This window comes from Chaetodon auriga, chromosome 19 (assembly GCF_051107435.1).
Source record: "Chaetodon auriga isolate fChaAug3 chromosome 19, fChaAug3.hap1, whole genome shotgun sequence".
Taxonomy (NCBI): Eukaryota; Metazoa; Chordata; class Actinopteri; order Chaetodontiformes; family Chaetodontidae; genus Chaetodon; species Chaetodon auriga.
Genome location: NC_135092.1, coordinates 12,404,421 through 12,425,759, shown reverse-complemented (window position 1 = coordinate 12,425,759; position 21,339 = coordinate 12,404,421). Strand labels below are relative to the sequence as shown.

At 42.9% G+C, this 21,339-nt stretch overlaps 2 protein-coding genes across 5 annotated transcripts; both read left to right on the top strand.

Annotated features, from left to right (window-relative positions):
* The first annotated feature begins 666 nt into the window (after positions 1–666).
* On the top strand, positions 667–12,079 carry osbp2a (oxysterol binding protein 2a). Of its 2 annotated transcripts, XR_013079221.1 has the most exons (15): positions 667–1,132; positions 2,010–2,215; positions 5,671–5,921; positions 6,030–6,198; positions 6,620–6,740; positions 6,844–6,910; positions 7,035–7,169; positions 7,283–7,528; positions 7,679–7,799; positions 7,975–8,078; positions 8,388–8,483; positions 8,816–9,000; positions 9,111–9,331; positions 10,354–11,028; positions 11,195–12,079. XR_013079221.1 is itself a non-coding variant. In XM_076758200.1 (14 exons), the coding sequence occupies exons 1-14, from the start codon at positions 972–974 to the stop codon at positions 10,494–10,496; spliced, it is 2,226 nt and encodes a 741-aa protein (XP_076614315.1). In that variant the 5' UTR covers positions 667–971; the 3' UTR covers positions 10,497–12,079. The 2 variants fall into 2 exon arrangements, 1 of the variants encoding a protein (XP_076614315.1); XM_076758200.1 differs by having other exon boundaries at positions 10,354–12,079.
* Positions 12,080–13,260: 1,181 nt separating this feature from the next.
* On the top strand, positions 13,261–20,057 carry slc35e4 (solute carrier family 35 member E4). Of its 3 annotated transcripts, none has more exons than XM_076758729.1 (3): positions 13,261–13,369; positions 14,443–15,053; positions 16,968–20,057. In XM_076758729.1, exons 2-3 carry the CDS (start codon positions 14,462–14,464, stop codon positions 17,498–17,500), a joined length of 1,125 nt encoding a protein of 374 aa, XP_076614844.1. In that variant the 5' UTR covers positions 13,261–13,369; positions 14,443–14,461; the 3' UTR covers positions 17,501–20,057. The 3 variants fall into 3 exon arrangements, with proteins under 3 accessions (XP_076614844.1, XP_076614845.1, XP_076614843.1); XM_076758730.1 differs by lacking the exon at positions 13,261–13,369 and adding an exon at positions 14,149–14,335; XM_076758728.1 differs by lacking the exon at positions 13,261–13,369 and having other exon boundaries at positions 14,149–15,053.
* Positions 20,058–21,339: the final 1,282 nt, after the last annotated feature.

Sequence of the window (21,339 nt, the reverse complement as noted above, 5' to 3'; positions counted from 1 at the left end):
GTCACAGTCTGAACTGGGTCTGCTGCCTCTTGTCTTGACCTCAGTTCTGGTCTTTGTCCTGAGCTGTTGTACTGACAACAACGGTTACTGTTTTCGGTTATTTCTTATGTTTTCTGATCTTTATGCCTGGTTCACACTGCATTTCTGGTCAATTTAGGTCATTGGAATTTTTACCTAAAATGATGAATGATGATCATTTCCTTGACAAACTATTGATCATGGTCAACATTTTTCTATTCTGAGATCAAGGTGCCCCCTGGTGGCTTTAGCCGCAAAGTGCAGCTGAGTGCCGCAGATGCAACATAATCAAAGCCACTGTGTGAAAATGTCACGCTATAACTTCTGACTCATTGTCTTAAATCTCAGACTGAAATCACTGAATTGTGATTCATTTTAAAGACGTGTGAAAGTCTTTCTTAAATGTTCAAAGCTCAATCTTAAATGTATGACTTTCTATTTTATTTTTCATTTTATTTTCCATGGCGTGATATTTGGATGAGGTAGAATTCTTCGTCCAACAGAGAAATCAAAAGATTGAAAAAATTTTTTTTTTTTTAAAAAAAAAAAGCAAAATGATGCTTAAAAAAAGTAAGCACGTCATCATGGTGCCCCCCCACCTCTCTCTCTCTCTCTCTCTCTCTCTCTCTCTCTCTCTCTCTCTCTCTCATCCACGGGTTTTACATGAACACGCAGTCAAAGTGCAGCCGGTGTACAGTTTTCTATCCTGATGTGCTTCTTCTGTATCTCCTCTTAGCTGAAACATTTAGCGTCAGTAGATCTTTTTAAAGCCCCTCGGGGTAAAGGGGGGGGCGCTGACACCGCTTCAGCAAACAGCTGCAAGCTAACAGCAGCTTTAGCGGAGGACAGCGCAGCTAGCTGAAGGTGCAGCTGTTGACAGGCAGCAGGAAGTCCACTGAAACTGCGCCTCCGTCCATCCCACCGCACTAACGTTAGCGGCCAAAGCGGGAGAAATGAACGAGCTGGTGAAGAGTTTGCCCTCCCCGACTCTGCCGGGACTCCACCTGCCGTCCTCGGATACCTACAGAGGCTGGCTCTTTAAATGGACCAACTACCTGAAGGGCTACCAGCGCCGGTGGTTCGTCCTCAGTAACGGCCTGCTGTCCTACTACAGGTAACGGCGACGGTGAGAGCGAGCCTCGGTGCTCCACCTGACTCCGTTTACAGCAGTTATTTCCCCCAACATAAGAAGTTCAGCATGACTCAGTTTTTCAGTTTGTTGGCAGAGGGCATCTGTTTGAAAAGGGGGTATTTTTTATGGAGAAATATAACTTTTTAGCTGTAAACCTGGAGGAAATGCTCTGAATGAAGCCAGATCAGCTTTAACAAAAACCACCTGAGTCATAGCAATAAGATGAACGTTATGATTTTTGACTGGTGAGTAATAAAATTTCAATTTAACAGCTAAATTAACCCAATTTTGACCTCATGGCTGCGGCCTCATTTTAACCATTTCTTACAAGACTAAGCTGAAGTATTTGTAGGTTAGTTAAGTTAACAAGTTTAGTTAACTAGTTACTGTAAGATAGCTTCAATTACATGGGAAAAAAAAGACAAAAAGCAAAACATAACTCAAAAACAGAGGTAACAGTTTCTGAAATGAAGGAGCCAAAGAGTGAGGAGAGTGCAGCATTTGTTCTGTATATGATTATACTTTAAAGTATTTTTTGTGTTTTGAACATGTCAGTTATCCTTTGTGTGAGTTGTGTAATCTCACACAAACAGCATACAGTGTGTATGTGCATGTAAGACAAAAGGTCAGAGTGTTGAGCTGCAGTGCATATTGTTCAAAGCTTCCACAGACATGTTGCCTACATGTTGTCCAAATCTTGTGAGCTGAGACAGGATCATTGTGACAGACTTACTGGATTGTCACTACGTTTCATCACTCAGAAATGGAGCTGCCCCATTTTGTAAATGGGGCACATCGACGTGGAATCTGGGCGTTCTGCTGCCACGCGCCATTATTAACAACTGTTTGTTTCCCTCAGGACTCAGGCGGAGATGGCACACACCTGCCGGGGCACCATTCCCTTGGCAACGGCGCACATCGAGGTGGGTGACACCTGCCACTTGGTGTTAACGAGCGGAGGCCGAAGCTACCACCTGAAGGCCACTTCAGACGGAGAGTGTCAGCGATGGGTGTCAGCCCTGCAGCAAGCGAAGGCCAATGCTACTCTGCTGATGCATCACTCAGGTGAGAGGGGGATTTTGTGTATGTTTCAGATAGCGCGGCGTGTTTGAGTGTCAGTTTTAACTGGTTTCTAACTCTGCCCTGGTGCAAGGAGGTGTCCCAGAATATGTGCTTCAAAGGAAGAACATGAATCACCTGAGAAAGTCTGACGTCATTTTAGCAGGAATCTGAATTCAGGCTCATGCAACCAAGACCCACTTTATCTACATGCATATCTTATTTATGTGTAGCCCTGTGTAGACAACAAGCCACAAGAGGGCAGTGTTGATCATTGCTCTGATAGAAGCGGTCATTTGAGACAAGTGTGTGATGTTTGTTCATGTAAAATCTGCATTTAATCATATGGACTCATTCTGTCAGCTATGATTCCTACAATACTCCTACAAAACCCGGTCACATAATACAGTATTACAGTATAATATATCATGATCTGTATTCTGTGTGCTTTGGAAACATTTTCGATATGCTGCTGTCTATCAAACCTTATTTGTTCCTTGTGGATGCTTAAAAGTCAGAAAACAGGAGCAGAGGTGCACTGTGGGGTTTTCTCTCTCTCTGTCTTCCCTCCTCTTCTGCACAAATGTGCACACATGCAGCTACCACCTCCCTCCCACTCCGCCTCCTTTCTCCCCCCCCCTTCTCCTTCAGTATGACGTTAGTGAGAGCTGAATGAAATGACCTTCCTTTAGACTCCTCCTACCCTTCTGGTTGCAGGAGGGGTAAAAAAAGAGAGAGGGTGTGAGGATTTTCATTGAAAACATTTTTCACCATACACTCTGTGGACATTAGGGAGGCACGAGTGCAGCCTTTTCGCTGAGTGTCACCTTGTAAGTAATCTGTTAATTATTTTAATAAGGGCAGATTAAGCATTCAGATAGAAGCTGTGTACTTACATGCTTGATTGCATGCATGTGTGTGTTTGTAAATGTTGCAGAGTGTGTCTGTTTGTTGAGTTTTGGTGAGTTTGGCTCTATTCTGCACAAATGTCTCAGTAAGTATGTCGATTAGATTTCTCACAGGACAGTCCAATGTGCCATATTTGTCTCTTTTTTTCCAGCTGATTTGAAACCTACTTTTTCTCCGGATTATTATGGTAAATAAAGCTGCTGGATGAATCATTCAGAGAGGTGCGTGCCTTTGAGCACCCTTTAATGCTGAGTAAAAGGTTTGCACCTGCAAGATGCAAATCAGTATTGTCTGACTCTGATCATATTAGCATACAGAGACCACGACTGATGTGTGAGGTGCAACTGCCATTGTATAACAGTGGATTTTGCCTTACTGGTAGTGATTACAGCCAACATACTTCACAGGATTTAAGGATCTGAGTGCATTGAGAAGATTTTACATAGCCTCACTTTTCCTGAGGTTTCCCACAGTGAAGAAATTCTGGTTTACATTTCTCTTACTTGATTGTTTTCAATAAATTATTTGTGTTATGGATTTCTAATCTGGCCACAGCTCTACGTGTATGTTAATGTCCGGCCAGCCTTATTCTCGGACAGACATTGGTAAATACCGTTTGCCTCACACACTTTTAAACAGAATAATTTGTGTGTTTTTATGCACATGCAGGCACAGATACTTGTGTGTCTTTTGTGAAGTGTGTGATTTGATTGCAGATTATTATTGCATGCTTTGGTTATGCGCTTAGTGACAGTAATAGCAGGGCAAATGAACTGGCTGAAAGTGAATTAAACGAGGTGGATGTTGCAGAAGTTATCAGGCACTTATCTTGTAATAGCATTACATTACGCATTTTTATAATGAGTATGTTGTGAAACAAATTCAAACCCCTCATTCAACCATCAAACCCAGGGTGAAAGTTGAACAGATGCAAGTGTGAGAGTGAATCCAAATAACTGCTCAAAGCTCAGGATGTGCGACAGCAAGCGTTCAGCACATTGGAGTCAGACTTCATCTGTGTTGCAGAAGCTTACAGTGTACCCTGTGGTTTTTAACTCAAACTCCCTCTTCCCACACTGTGTCCATATTGTCGCTCCCTCTATCACCTGTGGGTGTGTTTTCATGATTCAACGATGAGTCACCAATTTGTCTCCGACTTTCCGGTGTCCTGCGTGAAAAATAGCCCATTAGTGCACAGAGCAGACCAGTATCCCCGACATGCACGTCCAAGTGCACGCCTGTTTAAAAAAACGGAACCAAAGTGTAACACCTGGAGCACAGTAAGTCCAGTGAGATCCTTTTGTCTGTACTGTATATTGGTCATGAAACCATTACAGATGCCTGAAGGATTTGTCCCTCTCTCATTTTTAATCTTCTCCTCCTGAGACTTTGTTAATCCAGTTTGCCCTGATTGTTTTTATTTCCTTTCCCCTCTTGTCAAGCATAGTAGTTTGTCCTCCTCCTCTGGTACTCACGGGCGACGCAGACGCTGGCCTAGATTCACTCAACATGCTCGAGAGTTTTCAGATTACACGCACAATCTGTTTGTTTTAGCAGGGAAGAAATGTTTTGACCGAGAGACGTTTCATTACATATGATGGAAGCAGTTGTTTGCGTTTTAAAGATGGATTATTTGGCTTGACATTTCCATCTGTCTGGATAATGAAACTAGACAGTATATACATTTTGTAGAAATGACAGCAGAGGCTTTTTAGGGGGCTTTTAATAGAGCACAGTTTCCTGCAGGTCCACAATTGCAAACATATCGAGCGGAGAAGCGCCATTCAGAGCCTCAGAATTTATTTAAAAGTCTTGTCAAAAGGTTTAGTACCAGATATGTGAGAGTGAATTACAAGGCGATGTGTGTAAATTCATGCATAAAACACCTACACTTTCCACAGTTTGATGTCATGGTGCTACCATACAGAGAAGTCACTCATAACTGTAGTGATTTCCCTTGAATTACCAAGTACCAGAGGGTCAGTGTGAGAGGCCAGATGTCTGGTTAAAGCAGCGAAGCAGCTTTAAAATCGACATCATGATTTTTCTTTTCTGATGTCTCGTAATCAGTTCAGTCTCCCTGCTCTCCCTCTACAATCCCCGAGACTGATGGCTCAGCTCATGCCAACAAGGGGTAGAGGGAGAGGAGGAAAAGGGTAGTGCGTCATCTTTTTTCTCCATTTTCTTCTAAAAATAGCCTTGCCTCCCGATTGCACAGGCCTACGTTTCCAGGGCAACAGTGTTCATTCACAGCTTTCGGATCTTGTGGAGGAAGGGGTGTGGGGGATCAGGGTGTGAGGTGTTATTATCTTCCTCCATCCGTTTCCCACTAACACTCTCAATCTCAGTCCAAATTTAGACTATTTAAAATGCCTTTTCTCAGTATGTCTGATGAAAAATGGATTTCCTGTGTTCTGTTTACTCCCATCCATCATTTCAACTCCAAAAACACCCAAATTGTTCAAACACAATAACCTCTAATGATACCCAAGCATTTTTGCTAATTTATGTAATTTGTGCACTGCCTTTTTTTTTGTTGTCTTTGTGTGAAGATGACTCAGGAGATGAAGGCTCTGTACCTCAGGAGGACCGAGTCCTAACCCAAGGGGTGCTCAAGACTCTGGCCAGCAAGCTAGACGACCTGAGCACCTGTAATGAACTGATCGGAAAGCACGGGGCCGCCCTGCAGCGCTCCCTCAGCGAACTCGAGGAACTGCGTGTATCCGGTGACAGCACAGACAAAGTGAAAGCTGTTAATGAGCGAGCCACCCTGATCCGCATCACCTCCAATGCTATGATCAATGTGAGTTCACGCAGTGCCTCAGCCGCTGGTCAGTTGCGTGTGTCTGAGGGGAATGCAGCTTGAGGGCTCTGCCTGCCTCCTTTGATGTGTGCTGTGTTCACGCCCCAGGCTTGTCGTGACTTTCTGGACGTAGCAGAATCTTACAGCCGGAGGTGGCAAAAGGCCCTGCAGCATGTGAGAGAACAGCGTCACCATCTGGAGGAGACCATCGAACAGCTAGCCAAACAGCACAACAGCTTAGAGAGAGCCTGGAGGGAGAATCCCACCTCGTATACAGGTGAGACACATCACTCTCTCTGTGTCCTAAATGTACTCTCACAGAATAGGAAAATGGCCCTCTTCTGGCCAGTAGTAGCGATGCATGTCTATCATAGACGGTGTACCTCAGTCAGACTTCCCATATCTCAGCTTCTAGTGCATAGTTCATTTTCATTGAAAGAGAGAGTAAAAGAAACACCTAACAACAAAGTAGCCCTCCTAAACTACCAGTTTAGTGTGATGTTTGTTTTGCTGAAGATGTCAAATCTGCTAATGTAACACATTTTGAGGGCGTAGTTTTAAAGTGTGAAGCAAATTTATTAAATGTCAGTGTGTTTCTTCTTGTGACTGCTTTCCTGTTTGTCAACACATTTTTTTGTTTGGCACCATTTGCAGGGCAATAGACACTCTGTCCCCTTGTCCTATGTTTGTTGCCGCAGGTGTGGAGCGGTCTCAGGAGGGGGATGCGAGTGACGAGAATGACGAGGCAGAGTTCTTCGATGCCATGGAGGACTCCCCTGCATTCATAACCGTGACTGCTAGTGGCAACACACAGCACAAGTGAGACATTATCTCTGCACAGAGTGATCTCAGAGCCGTGTCCCACATCAGCCACAAGCACAGTGCCTTTGACATGTATTTAAATGATGTTGCTTTTCCTCAGGCGCTCAGGGAGTAATCAGAGTATGATGAGCGGAGGAGTGTCCAATGACTGGACTCACAATGAGAATGTAGGTCCCAAGCATGCTGACACTGATGAAATAAATATAACTTGTTGTTGCTATACACACCTGGTCTTCTCATTGGGCGTCTCAGTTTTCACATATAGTAAACCTTTGCGTTTTGTCTTTTCAGGACACCTCAGGCACAAACCACATGCTACGAAGAACAAGACGCAGTCGTATTCCCGACAAACCAAATTACTCTCTTAACCTGTGGAGCATCATGAAGAACTGTATTGGCAAAGACCTGTCCAAAATACCCATGCCTGTAAATGAAAAACATACAGTGCAAGTTGCCTGTGATATATGTCTTGAATAGAAATAAATGGCTATTCCAAATGTGCAATTATCTGCACCACTCATTAGAAATCTTGACTGCAGGTAAACTTCAACGAGCCGTTGTCAATGCTGCAGCGCCTGACGGAGGATCTGGAGTACAGCGAGCTCCTGGACCGGGCGGCTCGCTGCGACTCCTCTCTGGAGCAGATGTGCCTGGTGGCAGCCTTTTCTGTCTCCTCCTACTCCACCACCGTCCATCGTACAGCCAAACCCTTCAACCCTCTGCTGGGGGAGACGTACGAGCTGGACCGACTGGAGGAGTACGGTTATCGCTCCATCTCTGAGCAGGTGAGGCAAACACAGCCATACAGTCTCCTCACAGGCATGTTTTGGACACACTTTTACTTGTATAAAGATAAAAATACCCTGTAGTGCAGAACATACAGTGTGATGTCTGTATAGCCTCTGCTGACTCCAGCTGATGCCATTCGCTCTCAGGTCAGTCATCACCCACCAGCTGCTGCCCACCATGTGACCTCACAGCGAGGATGGACCTTGTGGCAGCACATCACTATTGATAGCAAGTTTCGTGGGAAATACATTTCTGTCATGCCATTTGGTAAGAAACAAGTAAAAGTTAGGACTTTGTCTTGATGCACTTCAGTATACAGTACATGTACCACGACAAGATATCCAAATATTTGTTAGAACATGAATAATTCAGCTACTAATTATAAAACTGTACTGTTCTGCACCTTTTCGATGTTTGTGCGTCTTCCTTCTCCTCACTGTAGGAAACATTCACCTGCAGTTCCACTCAAGCGGAAACCACTACGTGTGGAGCAAAGTGACTTCAACGGTGCACAACATCATTGTGGGGAAGCTCTGGATTGATCAGGTGTGTCCTACTTTAACTGTCAAAAACACAACCTGTCTCTAATGTAGTGTGTGTGAGTTTGACCTGTAAAAAAAAAAAAAAGGTAAAAATAGTAACACATAATGTAGAATTAAAAACTAAACACCCAATTAAAAACAGTTCACTCCAAAAAAAAAAAGAAGAAATAATTAGGCAACAGTAAGGAATTTTACTCTGTGTGTGTGTGTGTGTGTGTGTGTGCGTGTGCGTGTGCCACCTCACTGAGGAAAGTAATTTGGGTCATCATACTCTTTAAGTCACGTCTGTTTTCCTGTCTCTTGCTGCTGGCAGTCTGGAGACATTGACATTGTCAACAACACTACCAAGGACACCTGCCGCCTCAAATTCTCCCCCTACAGCTATTTCTCCAGAGAAGTCCCACGTAAAGTACGTCTGTTGTACCTTTTTTGTTCTGTGATGAATTGATTCAGACAGGAAACAGACAGCTCGCATCGTTGTTGGTCGTCCTCATTCAGATTTGTCAGCACTGACACAGTTTTACACTTTGGCAGAAGGCAGAAGTCTGTGCCAAGAATGTGCAAAGCTGTTTTAGCAGATCTAGCATCGCTTATTGCGAGCAACTACCTAGAAAGCAGTTCAAAATTAAAATAAAAGAGTTAAGTGAAGTAGTCCTCAGCTGTGAATATGTCAGTGCCCAGCAGTCAGAGCGTGCGGGTAACTGATCTCTTCCTGCGTGCCACCTTCTCTGGTGTCCCTAGGTGACAGGAGTGGTAGAGGACAGAGAGGGCACAGCCCATTACATCCTGTCAGGAACCTGGGACGACAAGATGGAGAGTGCCAAGATAGTGGACAGCAGCCAAGGGTGCGGAGGCTCTGAAGGCAAACAAAAGACCGTTTATCAGACTCTTCAGCCCAAACTGTTGTGGAAGAAATATCCTCTCCCGTATGTTTATCTTATCTAACACATTTCTACCAAACCTTTGAGATCTGTCCTCTTCGATAGCGCTTCGCCATTGTCTTCATGCGTCGTCTCTTGTTTCTTTCACTCTCCAGAGATAATGCAGAAAACATGCACTTTTTCTCCTCCTTGGCTCTGACTCTCAATGAACCAGAAGAGGGCGTCGCGCCCACTGACAGTCGCCTGCGGCCAGACCAGCGCCTGATGGAGGCAGGCCTGTGGGATGAAGCAAATGTCCAGAAGCAGCGTCTGGAGGAGTGTCAGAGGCTGGAGAGGAAGAGAAAGGAGGCTCAAGCCAGTCAGGCCCTGGAGGAAGGTGAGAACATGGAAACCAACAAGAATAAGAGGGATTAAAATTGAACAAGCTTAACATGTGCTGAGATTCTGCCTTTTACCTCTGACCAGGCATTCATGTTACCTTCAACACAGATGTTGGTTTGACCGCTCTATTGTAGGTGCTGCCTGTGGCAGTGAAAATCAAATAAGTGAAACTGTCCTGGAAGTGGAACATACACAGTCAAAAGCTGAGCTGCACATGAAGTGTAGATGCAAGTAAAATGACAACTTTAATTTGTGTCTGTAGGGAATTCATTGAGGACGCCTTTTCTTTCCTTCTGTCCTTTCTTTAATTCCTCACATCCTTCTTTACTCTCTTCCTTCCCTCTTACTTCATTACTCCTGTCTTTATTCCTTTCTTTCTTGCATTCTTTCTTTTTTATTTTTTCCACTTATTCTTTACTTTCTCACCTCCATCTTTCCTTCCTTCCTTCCCTCCTTTCTTCTTTACTTCCTACCTTCTTTACCTCCTTATCCACTTCCTTCTTTCCTGCCTTCCTTAGTTACTTTGTACTTCCTTTACTTCCTTAGTCACTTCCTTTCTTCTTACATACTTTCTTTGCTTTCATCTTTGCTTCCTTTTTACATCCTTGACTTCCTTTCTTTCTTTTCTTCCTTCCTTCCTTGCTTCTTACTTACTTTCTTCCTTTACGCCCTGCTTTCCTACCCTCTTTTTATCTCCCTTTCTGTTATTTCCTACCCACTACCTACAGAAGGAAGTAGTAGAAGAAATGATTCCTTACTTTCTTCTGTAGTTCCTTACTCCCTTCCTGCTTACTTCCTTTCATTCTTTCGATCCTTCTTTTCTCACTCTTGCTTACTTTCTTCTCTCTTTACTTCACATAATAGTTTGAATGCTCACACTGTAATTTGGACTCAGCTTTCTTCTGACAGAGTTCAGGCTATTTTCCATAACGAGTACAATAGAGTGGACGGAGGAAGTGGGGCAAAGCTGTACATATTCAAGTCATGCCTTAAGAAAACATGATTCTGTGTCATTAGGGCAAGACATCGAGGGTTACCAGCCCCTGTGGTTTGAGAAGAGGACAGATGATTCAACAGGAGAAAGCACATACGTCTACAGGGGGGGCTACTGGGAGGCCAAAGAAAGGCAGGACTGGAGCCAATGTTCTGAAATCTTCTAGGACAAAAGTGGTGTGTGTGTCTGTGTGTGTGAGAGTGAACCAGCTATTGAAAGTAGCCGTCACTCCCAGAATTTCAAGCACAAAAACAAGCTGCAGCAACCTGCTTCCACTTACTAATCTACTCTCTTCTGCTCTATTATAACTTGTGTTTTCAGAATGCATGGCCTCACTCTCTGTGTGTACACTTATTCAGCCCTGCAGAGAACTAATTTATCAGAATACGTGGAGTTCTCATGTGGGTCAGTGTGTGTCGGGGGTTGCAATATAGACTATGCTTTACAAGGAAATGATTTCTACGCCAAAACACACTTGTTCCAGTGGGTGTGCTGAAGGATAACTTGGGGGCAGGGAGTGGTAAATGAACTGAATGTTTTGTTCTCCTCAAAGCTGGAACATGTTGCTCATGCTGGGTTCGAATGGATACACCAGACTTTAAAAGGACTGGAGTCTTCTGCACTGAAAGGCAGAAGTTCATTTATTGATCCCCCTGTTTCTTGAGGGTTTTTACTATTTTACTTCTTGAAATTTCAGTGTATCTTCAAGGATTTACAGTTATTGTCCAGTCTTGGACTTGTACAGATTTGTAACAGATGGCCTGTGTTACAAACTGGGGGGTGTGGAGTTTGAAAAGTGTACCAAGCTGGGAAGGTCTAACTAAAGACACTGTTGAGTTGCATTGTGGGAAATGTAGGATCCAGCATTTTTGGAGCCTGACCCATTCTAAGCACTGAAAGTGAAAATATCTCCACCTCTGCTACATCTATTTTGACCACTCACTTTTAAATTAGTCATGAGTCCCTCAGTATCACTTCAAATATCTGACTGAAGTCCCGCTGACTTAAATCTGCTAAGCTGGTTGATTTTCCTCAGCAAGGAGTTTTATTGTGTTCAATGGTAGTTTTACCCTTGTTTTATGTAATGAAGTTGAAGGTCCCATGTAACCACATTATAGAAATCTGGCAGGCAGTGCAACAAAAGTGTTTTCTGTCTTAAAAATTGTGTTGCATCATTTGGACATGTCACCAATAACAAACCTACTGACTCCCAGGGCAGCAAGGTGTTTTATTCAGCACCAAACCTGTGTTTTAGTAACAGTATTCCATTATCTGAATGAGGGTTATGTAAAGAAATCTGACTTATACAGAAAACAATTAAAGAAAGGCTTAGCAATACATATACTAAGGCTCTCATGTGCAAGCGAGCAGTGTACATTAGTAGTAAACGTACATTCTATAACCAGCATTAAACTATTAATTTATAGTTTTCATCTTACTATGTATTATAACATGTATGACTGCTTGGTTGATTTTGGCCTGTATATAGCAAGAATATAATAATAGAAATAGAATCACCTCATTTAAATCACTGTAAGAAAATATTGTTTCACATTACTTGAACATTCACATTTTGGGCACCACCTAAACTCTGTTTGTGTATATATAACCTTAAATGGAATCAAGATTGTATGCCAGTCAGTGAGATGTTGGGGAAATGAAATTCTGAATATGAGTTTAGAAGACGCAGTATGTAATACTGATGATGCAAATAAGGTGTTGTTCAAATAAAGCACAATGTTATGTTTACCTGCAGGTAATGATACGTGCTACATAACACAAAGGTTATCATGACAACATATAGTGTAGCTATGCATGGTTTTAGAGTGCTTAAGCACCTCTGTAGTGAAAAGCCTCTTCACCTAGTTAATTGTTTGTTGACTCTTACTGAAACATGATGTGAACTCACCTTTTGTGCCCAATGATCTCAAAAAAGTTTACATTTTTGAGCTCAAATAAAAATGTAAAGATGCCATTGTGTTGTTGTTTACTGACATATTTGATCTCTCAAAGGACAGATGACACAGAAAAGAGACACAGTGTCTGTCAGGATGGCTTGAGGCCAACAATAAATTTATCTTGGGACAGTGTTGCTGCTCTGGGTTAAAGTTGAATGTCAGCTGCTGCCATAAGTGCAAAAGAACAAACCAGACACCAGAAATGTCTGACCTGACAATACACAATATACTTACAAACTGACTTTTGGATATCTAGACTTGCCATAACCCCTTTACCTCATAATTGTCCTCCATTATGTCACAGCCTCTTTCCCAGAACATATCAACATTCTAAGGTTATATTTGCGGCACACAAAATTTATTCCACAACAAGATCAAAAAACACAAAGAAAATAGTGCCCAAATGCAGATGATGAGTGATGACACAATCGTGATTTAGTTTATTTTGTTTGATTGATGTCTTCTCCACTGTGGCGTTTATAAGCACAGAGAAGGTAAACCCTCAGCATTTCCTCATGCACTTGTGATGATTTATACTTCCATCTGAACTCAACTGTCCATCCGTGCATAAACCCCGTCACAATTTGAATGGTGGTTATTTAAATTAAGTTTATTCCATAACCAGATACAGCATGATTAACAAATCCCATATCTTCATTTGTCAGGAGCACTGATTCGTACAGGATGGTGATACTGCGCTGATGTCTCCAATTTGATTGGTTTACTCTCTGTTCTTTGTTTGGCTTTAGGTAATTATTTGTATCTTTCAAATGAAACCCGCGTGTAGGCTTCCTAACTCATCCTGAACACCTCACATGATGACAAGAACGTAATTCATCATTTCCATTGGAGGGCTCGTGAGCATGTGAGTCTGCAGCGCTTCCGAATCCGCACAGTAGCGCTTGCGTTCAGCTTGCATCACGCACTGACGACGCCTATAAATGAGTGGCATTGCCCTTTAAATAAACCCACCAATAACACTGAAGCGCGTTCGCAGGCACGGCTTGGCTGACAGCTCGAGCGACTGGCGAAGATTTTGGGGATGCTGCCACTGCTCTCAAGGTACTCGTCGGATAAAAAGGTAAAAACGACAAGTATGAGAAATTGTCATTGAGTCTTGTCGCCGTCTGGTTGAAGTTCTTAGTGCGAATGGATGCTAACACCGCCTCGCCGGGAGTAACGGTTGTTTTGTAGCTAACAACCTAACGTTAGCTAACGAGCGCTGGCTCCTCAGTTAGGCTGAGGGTTGCTAGCTAACGTTAGCATGACAGCACAAACCGAGAGACGCTCAGCGTTCCGGTGTCAAGTGACAGCTCAGTCCACAGCAGAGGTCAGCTAGCTCAACCCACCTTACCCTTTTATTTTGTCAGACAAAGGGGGCTGTTGTGCTCTTGTGTTGGCGGTTACCGAGCCGCACAGCTGTTTGACATAAGCCGCACTACATCATGACTGAAAACCGCTGTCTGACTTGCTAACGCTACGTGTTATGCGGTGTAACAAGCCAGTTCGTGTTTGGGAACAACAGTGAGAGTTGTTAGGGTTTCCCTCTGCTCCAGTGCGGGGAAAGTGAATCACAAGATCTTCTCTGGCATGAAGTAAGCATCTATTTAAAGCCAACGTGAGGAGACAAAATCATAACTCATGTGAACTGCTACTGCTGCGCTGTCTGTTATTAATTAGATTGAGTTACAGGCGCATCCAGTGTGCCCCATGTTTACTACTCTGCTGGGGGTTTTGGTGCATCACGCTGAGTCGTTTGCTGCACGTCAGGATAATAACCAATCCCCTTGGTCCCCGTCGTGGAGAAGGCGCACACTGTTTCCCAGCCCTCCCTGAACAGCTCACACCTCTCGTCATTCCTCCTGTCTGCCTGCCTTTTCCTGGTTTAGCGTGTGTCATTTTGCCTGCGCAGGGTAGGCTAAGTTATACAACCAACCCGTCATGCAAAATAGAAACACGTGTCTGTAGGCGGTGCAGAAAAATGCAGGTTTACCGAACAACAAAGACTCGCACACACTGCAGAGGAGAAAAAACTGCTGTGTCGCAGGTCGTTTTCGCTATTTAGCTCGCGGGTTTGCCCAAAAACTGGCCGGTTTGATTATATATTGCTACTGGAGATGAGAGGCACGGACTCAACATGTGTTTTCCTTTTAGAGAGGACAATGATACGAACATGATCAGCGCCGATGGCTTCTCAAAATGCGAGGCGACTCTGCAAGACAGAGGCAGGAGGAGGCCACCCGCAGAGATGCTCCATCTGCTGTCTGCTGTTATTGTCTGGCTGGTGACAGGAACCACCATCTCCAGCCTCAACAAATGGATATTTGCCGTTTACAACTTCAGGTACCCTCTGCTGCTGTCAGCGCTGCACATGCTGACAGCCATAGTGGTGGACTACGGGCTGATCAAACTGCAGGTGATCCGCCACAGAGGAGCTGGGGAGCAGGACCTGACCCCCAGCGCGAAATATAAGGTGTTCCTGTTGAGTCTGACATTTTGTGCCAGCATCGCCTTTGGGAACATGGGTCTGAACTATGTCCAGCTGTCATTTGCACAAATGATCTATACCACCACCCCACTCTTTACTCTGGCCATCTCCACGCTGATCCTGGGCAAGCAGCATCACATCCTCAAATACACAGCCATGATGCCCATCTGCCTGGGAGCCTCCTTCAGCATCATGGGAGAGGTCCAGTTTGATCAGACTGGCTGCTTCTTTGTGTTCGCAGCGACCATGTTGAGGGGTGTCAAGTCCATTCAGCAGAGTAAGTACACATCTACTGTGTCACTTCAGTGTTTCCTGTCCTGCTTCCCACCTCAGACTGTTGATGCTTGTTTTGTTTTTGTTGTCACTATAGAAAGTAACATTTGTGAGTTAGATACTGGAAAATTCATCTCATGACACAGACACAAGAGGTTATTTTAGTGTCTTCCTTCAAACCAGGCAGCAGTCTGCGGTTCTTGAACTATTTAGTGATTCACTTCTCAGTATGGTAACACACCCGCACATTAAGGTGGAATGTTACTGTGGCACATTTTTGGTTTCTTAGGAAACACGATACAAACAGAAATACGTGTATATGAGTGAGAATGGCCAAGGTTTCCACACATCCTGCCTACATGATGATCTGTGGGCTGGAAAAGTTCAGAAAGCCTAAAGTTTCTCTTATTTGCCACCCATGTTTCTGTTTTCTGACTAGACTGTTTCAGAATTAGAAAAAAAAGAACAGGATGGCCTGGAATGCAATACAATAGGGGATATAAACAGACTTTTTGTAGAAAAACACCCATTTTGAGACTGAATGTGTGGCTACAGTTGAAGTGAACATGTACTGGTAAAGAGACAGATTAATCTGTTGAACTAATGTCACATGGTCTCATGCAAAACTCATGGTCTGAGTTTTGCCTTCACTCCCTTTATCCAGTGGACTCATTTATCTTCTGTGCTCTCAGGGAAACATTTTATGGAAGGAATTCTTTAAGAGTTGCTTTCTGTGTGCACTGAATTAGGCTCTCTAACATCATTAGTCTCCACAACATCGTAGTTGTCAGAAAAGAAAAAAAAGAAGTTAATGAGTTTCTAAAAATATATTGAGGCCCTGTATTTAATTGTTGCGTAACACTAAAGTAGAAATCCAGTTTTGCTCATAAGGATGTTAATGCTACATATTTGGTACCTGGCAGAGCAGAGGGGTGCCTCACAGTTACAGATGCAGGATTGTGACTAGAGGCTCATAATTTTAATCCCCAAATTCCCTCAAAAAATCCAGTATAGCTACTCAGTGTGTCAGCAGTGCACGAGTGCAGATCTTGCCTGTTTATTCTGTTAAATAAGGGTAAATACATATACAGAAGAAGAGGGAAGAAAATCCTGCTTTTACATTTGGCGCTCAGTTTGTAAACAAGGTCCAGCAGATTGAAGCTGCTGCACATTAGGTTTAATTTTAATCATGACTGAAACTTTGAGTCCATCCTGAGGTGCCAAACGAGCTGGATGATGCTGTATCAAGTTTCAACGAGCTATTTTCATCCTCTCTCACTTGTTGTTGAAACAGTTTCCCTTTTAAGTTTTCTTTTCTCAGACAGGCTTTGGTAGCCTGTGTCGTCTTGTTTAAAGGCCCAGAGTCAAGGTATTTTCACAGGTTTGGACCTGTGTTCATAAAAATGAAGTCTGTCATCAAGAGGTTTCACAGATGTGTTTTGGTTTGCGTGTCCAGACATCAAGGCATAATTACACACAAGTTTTATGAGTTGTGCATTTTTTTTTGCAAAAGAAGGCTTCAAAGCTCAGTAAAAACTTTTGAATGAGCTGATCAGTGAACGAAGTTGATTACATGTTTTGTTATTTTGACTATGAAAAAAAGAAACCTTCTGTTATGTCATCTAAACAGTCGAGGACGGGTATTTGAGCAGAATCTCTCAGGTGTCCTGCTTACATGCACTATAGTATTTTAGTTCATGTAGAAAAAATCAGGTTTTAGTGAGGTATTTTCATCGTTTCTCACTTGTTTGTTTTTACAGTTTCCCTGTTTACTTTTCTTTGACACACTGTTAGTGCGCATCGTTTTACTCAAAATTTTCCAGTCAGAACCTTGACTTACATGTGACACTGTGCATCAACAAATACTGTCATGCGGATTACATATGTCATAACTGCACATGTTTCTCTGTTTACTCAGGCATCTTACTTCAGGAGGAGAAAATCAACTCTGTGTTCTTGCTCTACTTGATGTCCATTCCTAGCTTCTGCATCTTGGCTGTGGCAGCTCTGGCCTTAGAAAACTGGGCTCTGCTGGAGTCGCCGCTGCATTACGACCGCCACCTGTGGGTCTTTATCTTGCTCAGTTGCCTGGGCTCAGTCATGTACAACTTGGCCAGCTGCTGCGTCATCACGCTCACCTCCGCTGTCACTCTACATATTCTCGGCAACCTGAGCGTGGTGGGGAACCTGCTGTTATCTCAGCTGCTTTTCGGCAGCGAGCTGTCCACTCTCAGCTGTGCCGGCGCGGTACTGACATTGTCCGGCATGCTTATTTATCAGAACTCCGAGTTTATCGTCAGCTACCTGGACGCACGCAAGGCCAAAGCTAAGAAGTCCGGACAGGTGGATTTGCACACTGCAGATGGAGAGGACTTTGACAAAGCTTGTGCATCTGAACCAACATATCATCTGCAGAGACCGGACAGAAAACAGGAGGACAAGATAGACTGAACTGAAAGGATGAAGGAGAGAATAAAGTACTGAAGGATGAAATGATAAACAGTGAGTTCTGTACCCTTTGTGTATTTAAGGGGTCAAGAGCAGCAGAAGGAGTGTGACCTTATAAGGCCATCCTCACGGATGATGTGACAGATCTTTTTTTTTTTATTTTAACTTCCTCACTGTGCCAATTTATTTGTCACACAGAACTAGAGTCGGCAGAGAGGAAAAGGTTGCCTTTATTTATCACAGTGATGATTTAGATTCTCTCCTTCATCTGTAGATCACTCATACATAACCTATAGTGGTATATGCATGCATGAGCACACTAAACTGTTTGATACCTCATGAGGTATTCACACTGTCACTCATACTACTCCACTGTGAAAATGTTCTCATTGACAGAGGGCTCTAATCGATGTTTTGGGTGGCTGGTGTGGATACTGTAGGCTGCAGAAAGCCTCATGTGACAGTGAGGGCGGCGCGGCTTAAAGAGCACTCAAATCTGAACGGGCACAATTTGTTTTAAAAATATACTTAAATAGTACTGTTACCTGACATTCACCTGGTCCTGTCATGGTAAGGGACTGGGTTTTTGGCAGCTTTTTTTTGTGAAGCTTGTTAAATAAGGATGCAAAAACCTTTGTGTAGAGGCAGAAGTTACAGTGATGGACAAAGCCAACTATTGTGTGCAATGAGACGCCTCTTCCTCTACTGAAGCACATTTTTAATAAGAGGCCTGAGGTGTGTTTTGTCCATCCCCTTATGAACATCAGTGTGGCTTCCCACTTAAGGCCTAGTTTTTGTTCTCATACCAGCTTGAGAGGACGTTCTCTGTAGAGTTAGTCCAATTATCTCCATCCCTTACAACCGTGCGCTCACTGCAGCGTTCCTCAATAATTAGGTTCAGAAGTTCTCTAAGGAGTGTCACTAGGCATTAGCTGTCTATTTCCCTGTGGAGGAGAAGATGAAAAAGAAGACTGTGCTGTACTTTTAAAGTTGTTTCTTAAATCCTAACCCATGTCATCTGTTAGGCTTCATTTTTCCCTTTTATGTGGGTGACATTTTTAAAGAGTTAGTTAGCAGCACATTTTGAAAAACTGACCTCTGCTGGACGGCGTAATGTTTTCTCTCAGTATTTGAAAAGCGTTTTATTGACATGATTTTATTTTGTGACTAAACATACTTTATTCCCCTTTTTAATATTTACATGAAGAAAATATTTATTTTTTTGAATGTCCATAGCCTGCACTGGCTTTGTAATGCTGTACATTTTAGTCCTCAAGTGTCCTGCACATGCAAACATGTAAAATTAGACGGTCTCTCCAGATATAGGCAGAAGACCGCTGCTCCTGAAAACAGAAATGATCGGGCATGTCTGTTATCGTGCACTTCCTGCTACGTGTGTAATATGCCAAATGTTTCCCTCGAAAGCTTTTTTTAGTCCCACTGTGGGGTAGTACTGGTTCTGTCCCTGACCAGACACACTCACATCCAGTTTGATGGAAAGATGGTTCCATGACCCCTGCCACATTTTCTGCATGTTTTGCCATAAGAATAACTTCAGGCAGGATTGTGTGGTGAAAGATTTTCCTTGATGTATCACTGATAATATTTCAAGGGTGCCATTTGTAAAGTTACATTGTCCTTGAGATTCAGTTCATGAATCTGGGATCCTAAAACCCCAGTCAGTTAAAAACAGTCCAAGATCGATAGGAAATGGTTTTATTTTGATAGTTTGATAACTTTGGCTTTGTTTGTTTCGTTTTTGAAAATGATAAACAGTATTGTGAGTGATCTTCAGTTACAGGGTAAAATATTATGTACAGCATATCACTTCACTGGTTTTACATGACTGAATACCTCAGCTGTTAAATAGGACTTGTTAATGCCCTTGTCTTCATTGATTATTAACTCGTGTACTGAGATCAAGCAGCTTTTCAGCAGCCACAGTAAAACTGCAGCATGCGAACGATGGATTTTACTGTGTTCAGTAGAGAACATATTTTAAATCTGATATTGATCAATGATCAGAGCATCGTCAGCTGTCATTTTTTTAGTTTTATAATCTTGTTAAACCATCACAGACTTGTGGAAGTTTGGCCGTTTTGGCTGCTTGTTCTCATGGAGATCATGTTGAGTTGATTGTTATTAGTCGAGTTTGGGGCAAAGCAACTGTTGCACTGACGAGGTACGAAGACGCTACCCTCAAAGCCTGCGGTTCCTGTGTACATACTGGTTTTGATTGTTTGCAAAGCTAGTTGCGTGTAAATAGTTATTTTATAATATTTATGTATTTTATAGTCATATATGGCTGGTTTAAACTATACTGGTTTAAGAATGAAACATTTGCCTCATGCCTTATTTGGACATTGTGTAGATGAGAAAGGAGTGATTTGATTTGTCATTTTATCAAAGTTTTGGTAATACTTTGAATGCCGACTGCAGCCACAGGTGCTTCTGGTGAGGGGCAAACCTGTGGGCGGTTCATGTACACGTGACCTGCAAATTGCTTGAATTGAAAATACATGGACTGGTACAATAAACAATAGCGAAACCAACCACCTCATTCCTGAGTCAGAATTGTTGTCTACATCGAAGTGTTTGCTTTGAGATGAATCCAGCTCTTTATTTTTTAGATAACCCCACAGTGCTGTTAGGCAGGTTTTTTTTCACTCAACATATTTTGATCTTATGATAAAATGTGTGCTGTGTAAAAACATGTTTGGGATATTTTTGATGCTATAGAAGGCTATTTCGCCTTTGTTCACAATTTACTGTTTTCATGTGAAACAATTCAGTAACATTCAGGAATATGTAACACTGAGAGGGTGAGAAGGTTACAGATAAAGCTGCCTTCAGGCCTACAGCCATTGACTTTTCATTATCGATTAATCTGTTGGTTGAGATAACAAAGCATTTAAAAGGCCCATTGAAACATCCCAGAGCTCAAAGTGACGTCCTTAAAATGCTGTTTTATCTGACCAACAGCACCAAACCAAAACATATTATAGTTGAAGTTAAGTAAATCAGCAGATCTGAAATCTTCAGCAACTTTTTTGCTTCATAGTGACTTGAACAAATACTCGATTATTCAAAATTTCTGTCAGTTTACTGCTCAATTAACTCAGTCATTGTTTCAGCAGTACATGTGCAGGGATAAAAGGGGATATGCCTTTTTTTGACATGACATTAAAGTTGGCTGCACTCCATTTAGCTGCCTTAGTTTCAGGGTCCTGGTGTTGTTCATGCTGGCTCTCAGTCCCACAGCCATGGCTCACTGGAACACTTGAATAGAAATGATGCATTGTTAGTATGATGTGAAAAAGTGCTGTGGCGCGTTACCAGACAGTGTGAGATTGAAGGAGTTGTGAGTGTTCACCACTTGGTGGAGCAATTTGTCTGTTTTTCTGATTCATTAGATCGCTCTGTAAATCTGCCTTAACTTTTAAACACTGCTGATGTTGTTTTCTTCCAGATGTGTGTGTGTGTGTGTGTGTGTGTGTGTGTGTGTGTGTGTGTGTGTGTGTGTGTGTGTGTGTGTGCGCGCGCGCGCGCACACGCACGCTCTATCCTGTCCTGCTTCTGTAAACACAGTGCTACTGGTCAGCCTTTTGCCTGAATAAGGCAGCGCTCCTCACTTTTTTGCCCTTGTTAACTCTTTGTTTTCCACTGAAAAGATTAAACCGTCCAAATGAAACACAACCAAGTGAAAACTGTGAAAAAAAGAAAAAAATAGTTGGCTAAGGGAGTGCCCCCATGAAGTTTCACATGACATCATGCAGGATGCAATGACTAGAGGAGGAGAGACTCTGCTGAGGGTGACTTCTCCCTCCTCCTCCTCCTTCTTC

Bases quoted from the DNA above. Each gene is read 5' to 3' on its own strand.
- osbp2a (XM_076758200.1), top strand. From the start codon at position 972: ATGAACGAGCTGGTGAAGAGTTTGCCCTCCCCGACTCTGCCGGGACTC. The intron at 1,133-2,009 runs GTAACGGCGACG...TGTTTCCCTCAG, and splicing joins GGCCTGCTGTCCTACTACAG to GACTCAGGCGGAGATGGCAC. The intron at 7,529-7,678 runs GTGAGGCAAACA...ATTCGCTCTCAG, and splicing joins ATCGCTCCATCTCTGAGCAG to GTCAGTCATCACCCACCAGC.
- slc35e4 (XM_076758728.1), top strand. From the start codon at position 14,426: ATGTGTTTTCCTTTTAGAGAGGACAATGATACGAACATGATCAGCGCC. The intron at 15,054-16,967 runs GTAAGTACACAT...CTGTTTACTCAG, and splicing joins TGTCAAGTCCATTCAGCAGA to GCATCTTACTTCAGGAGGAG.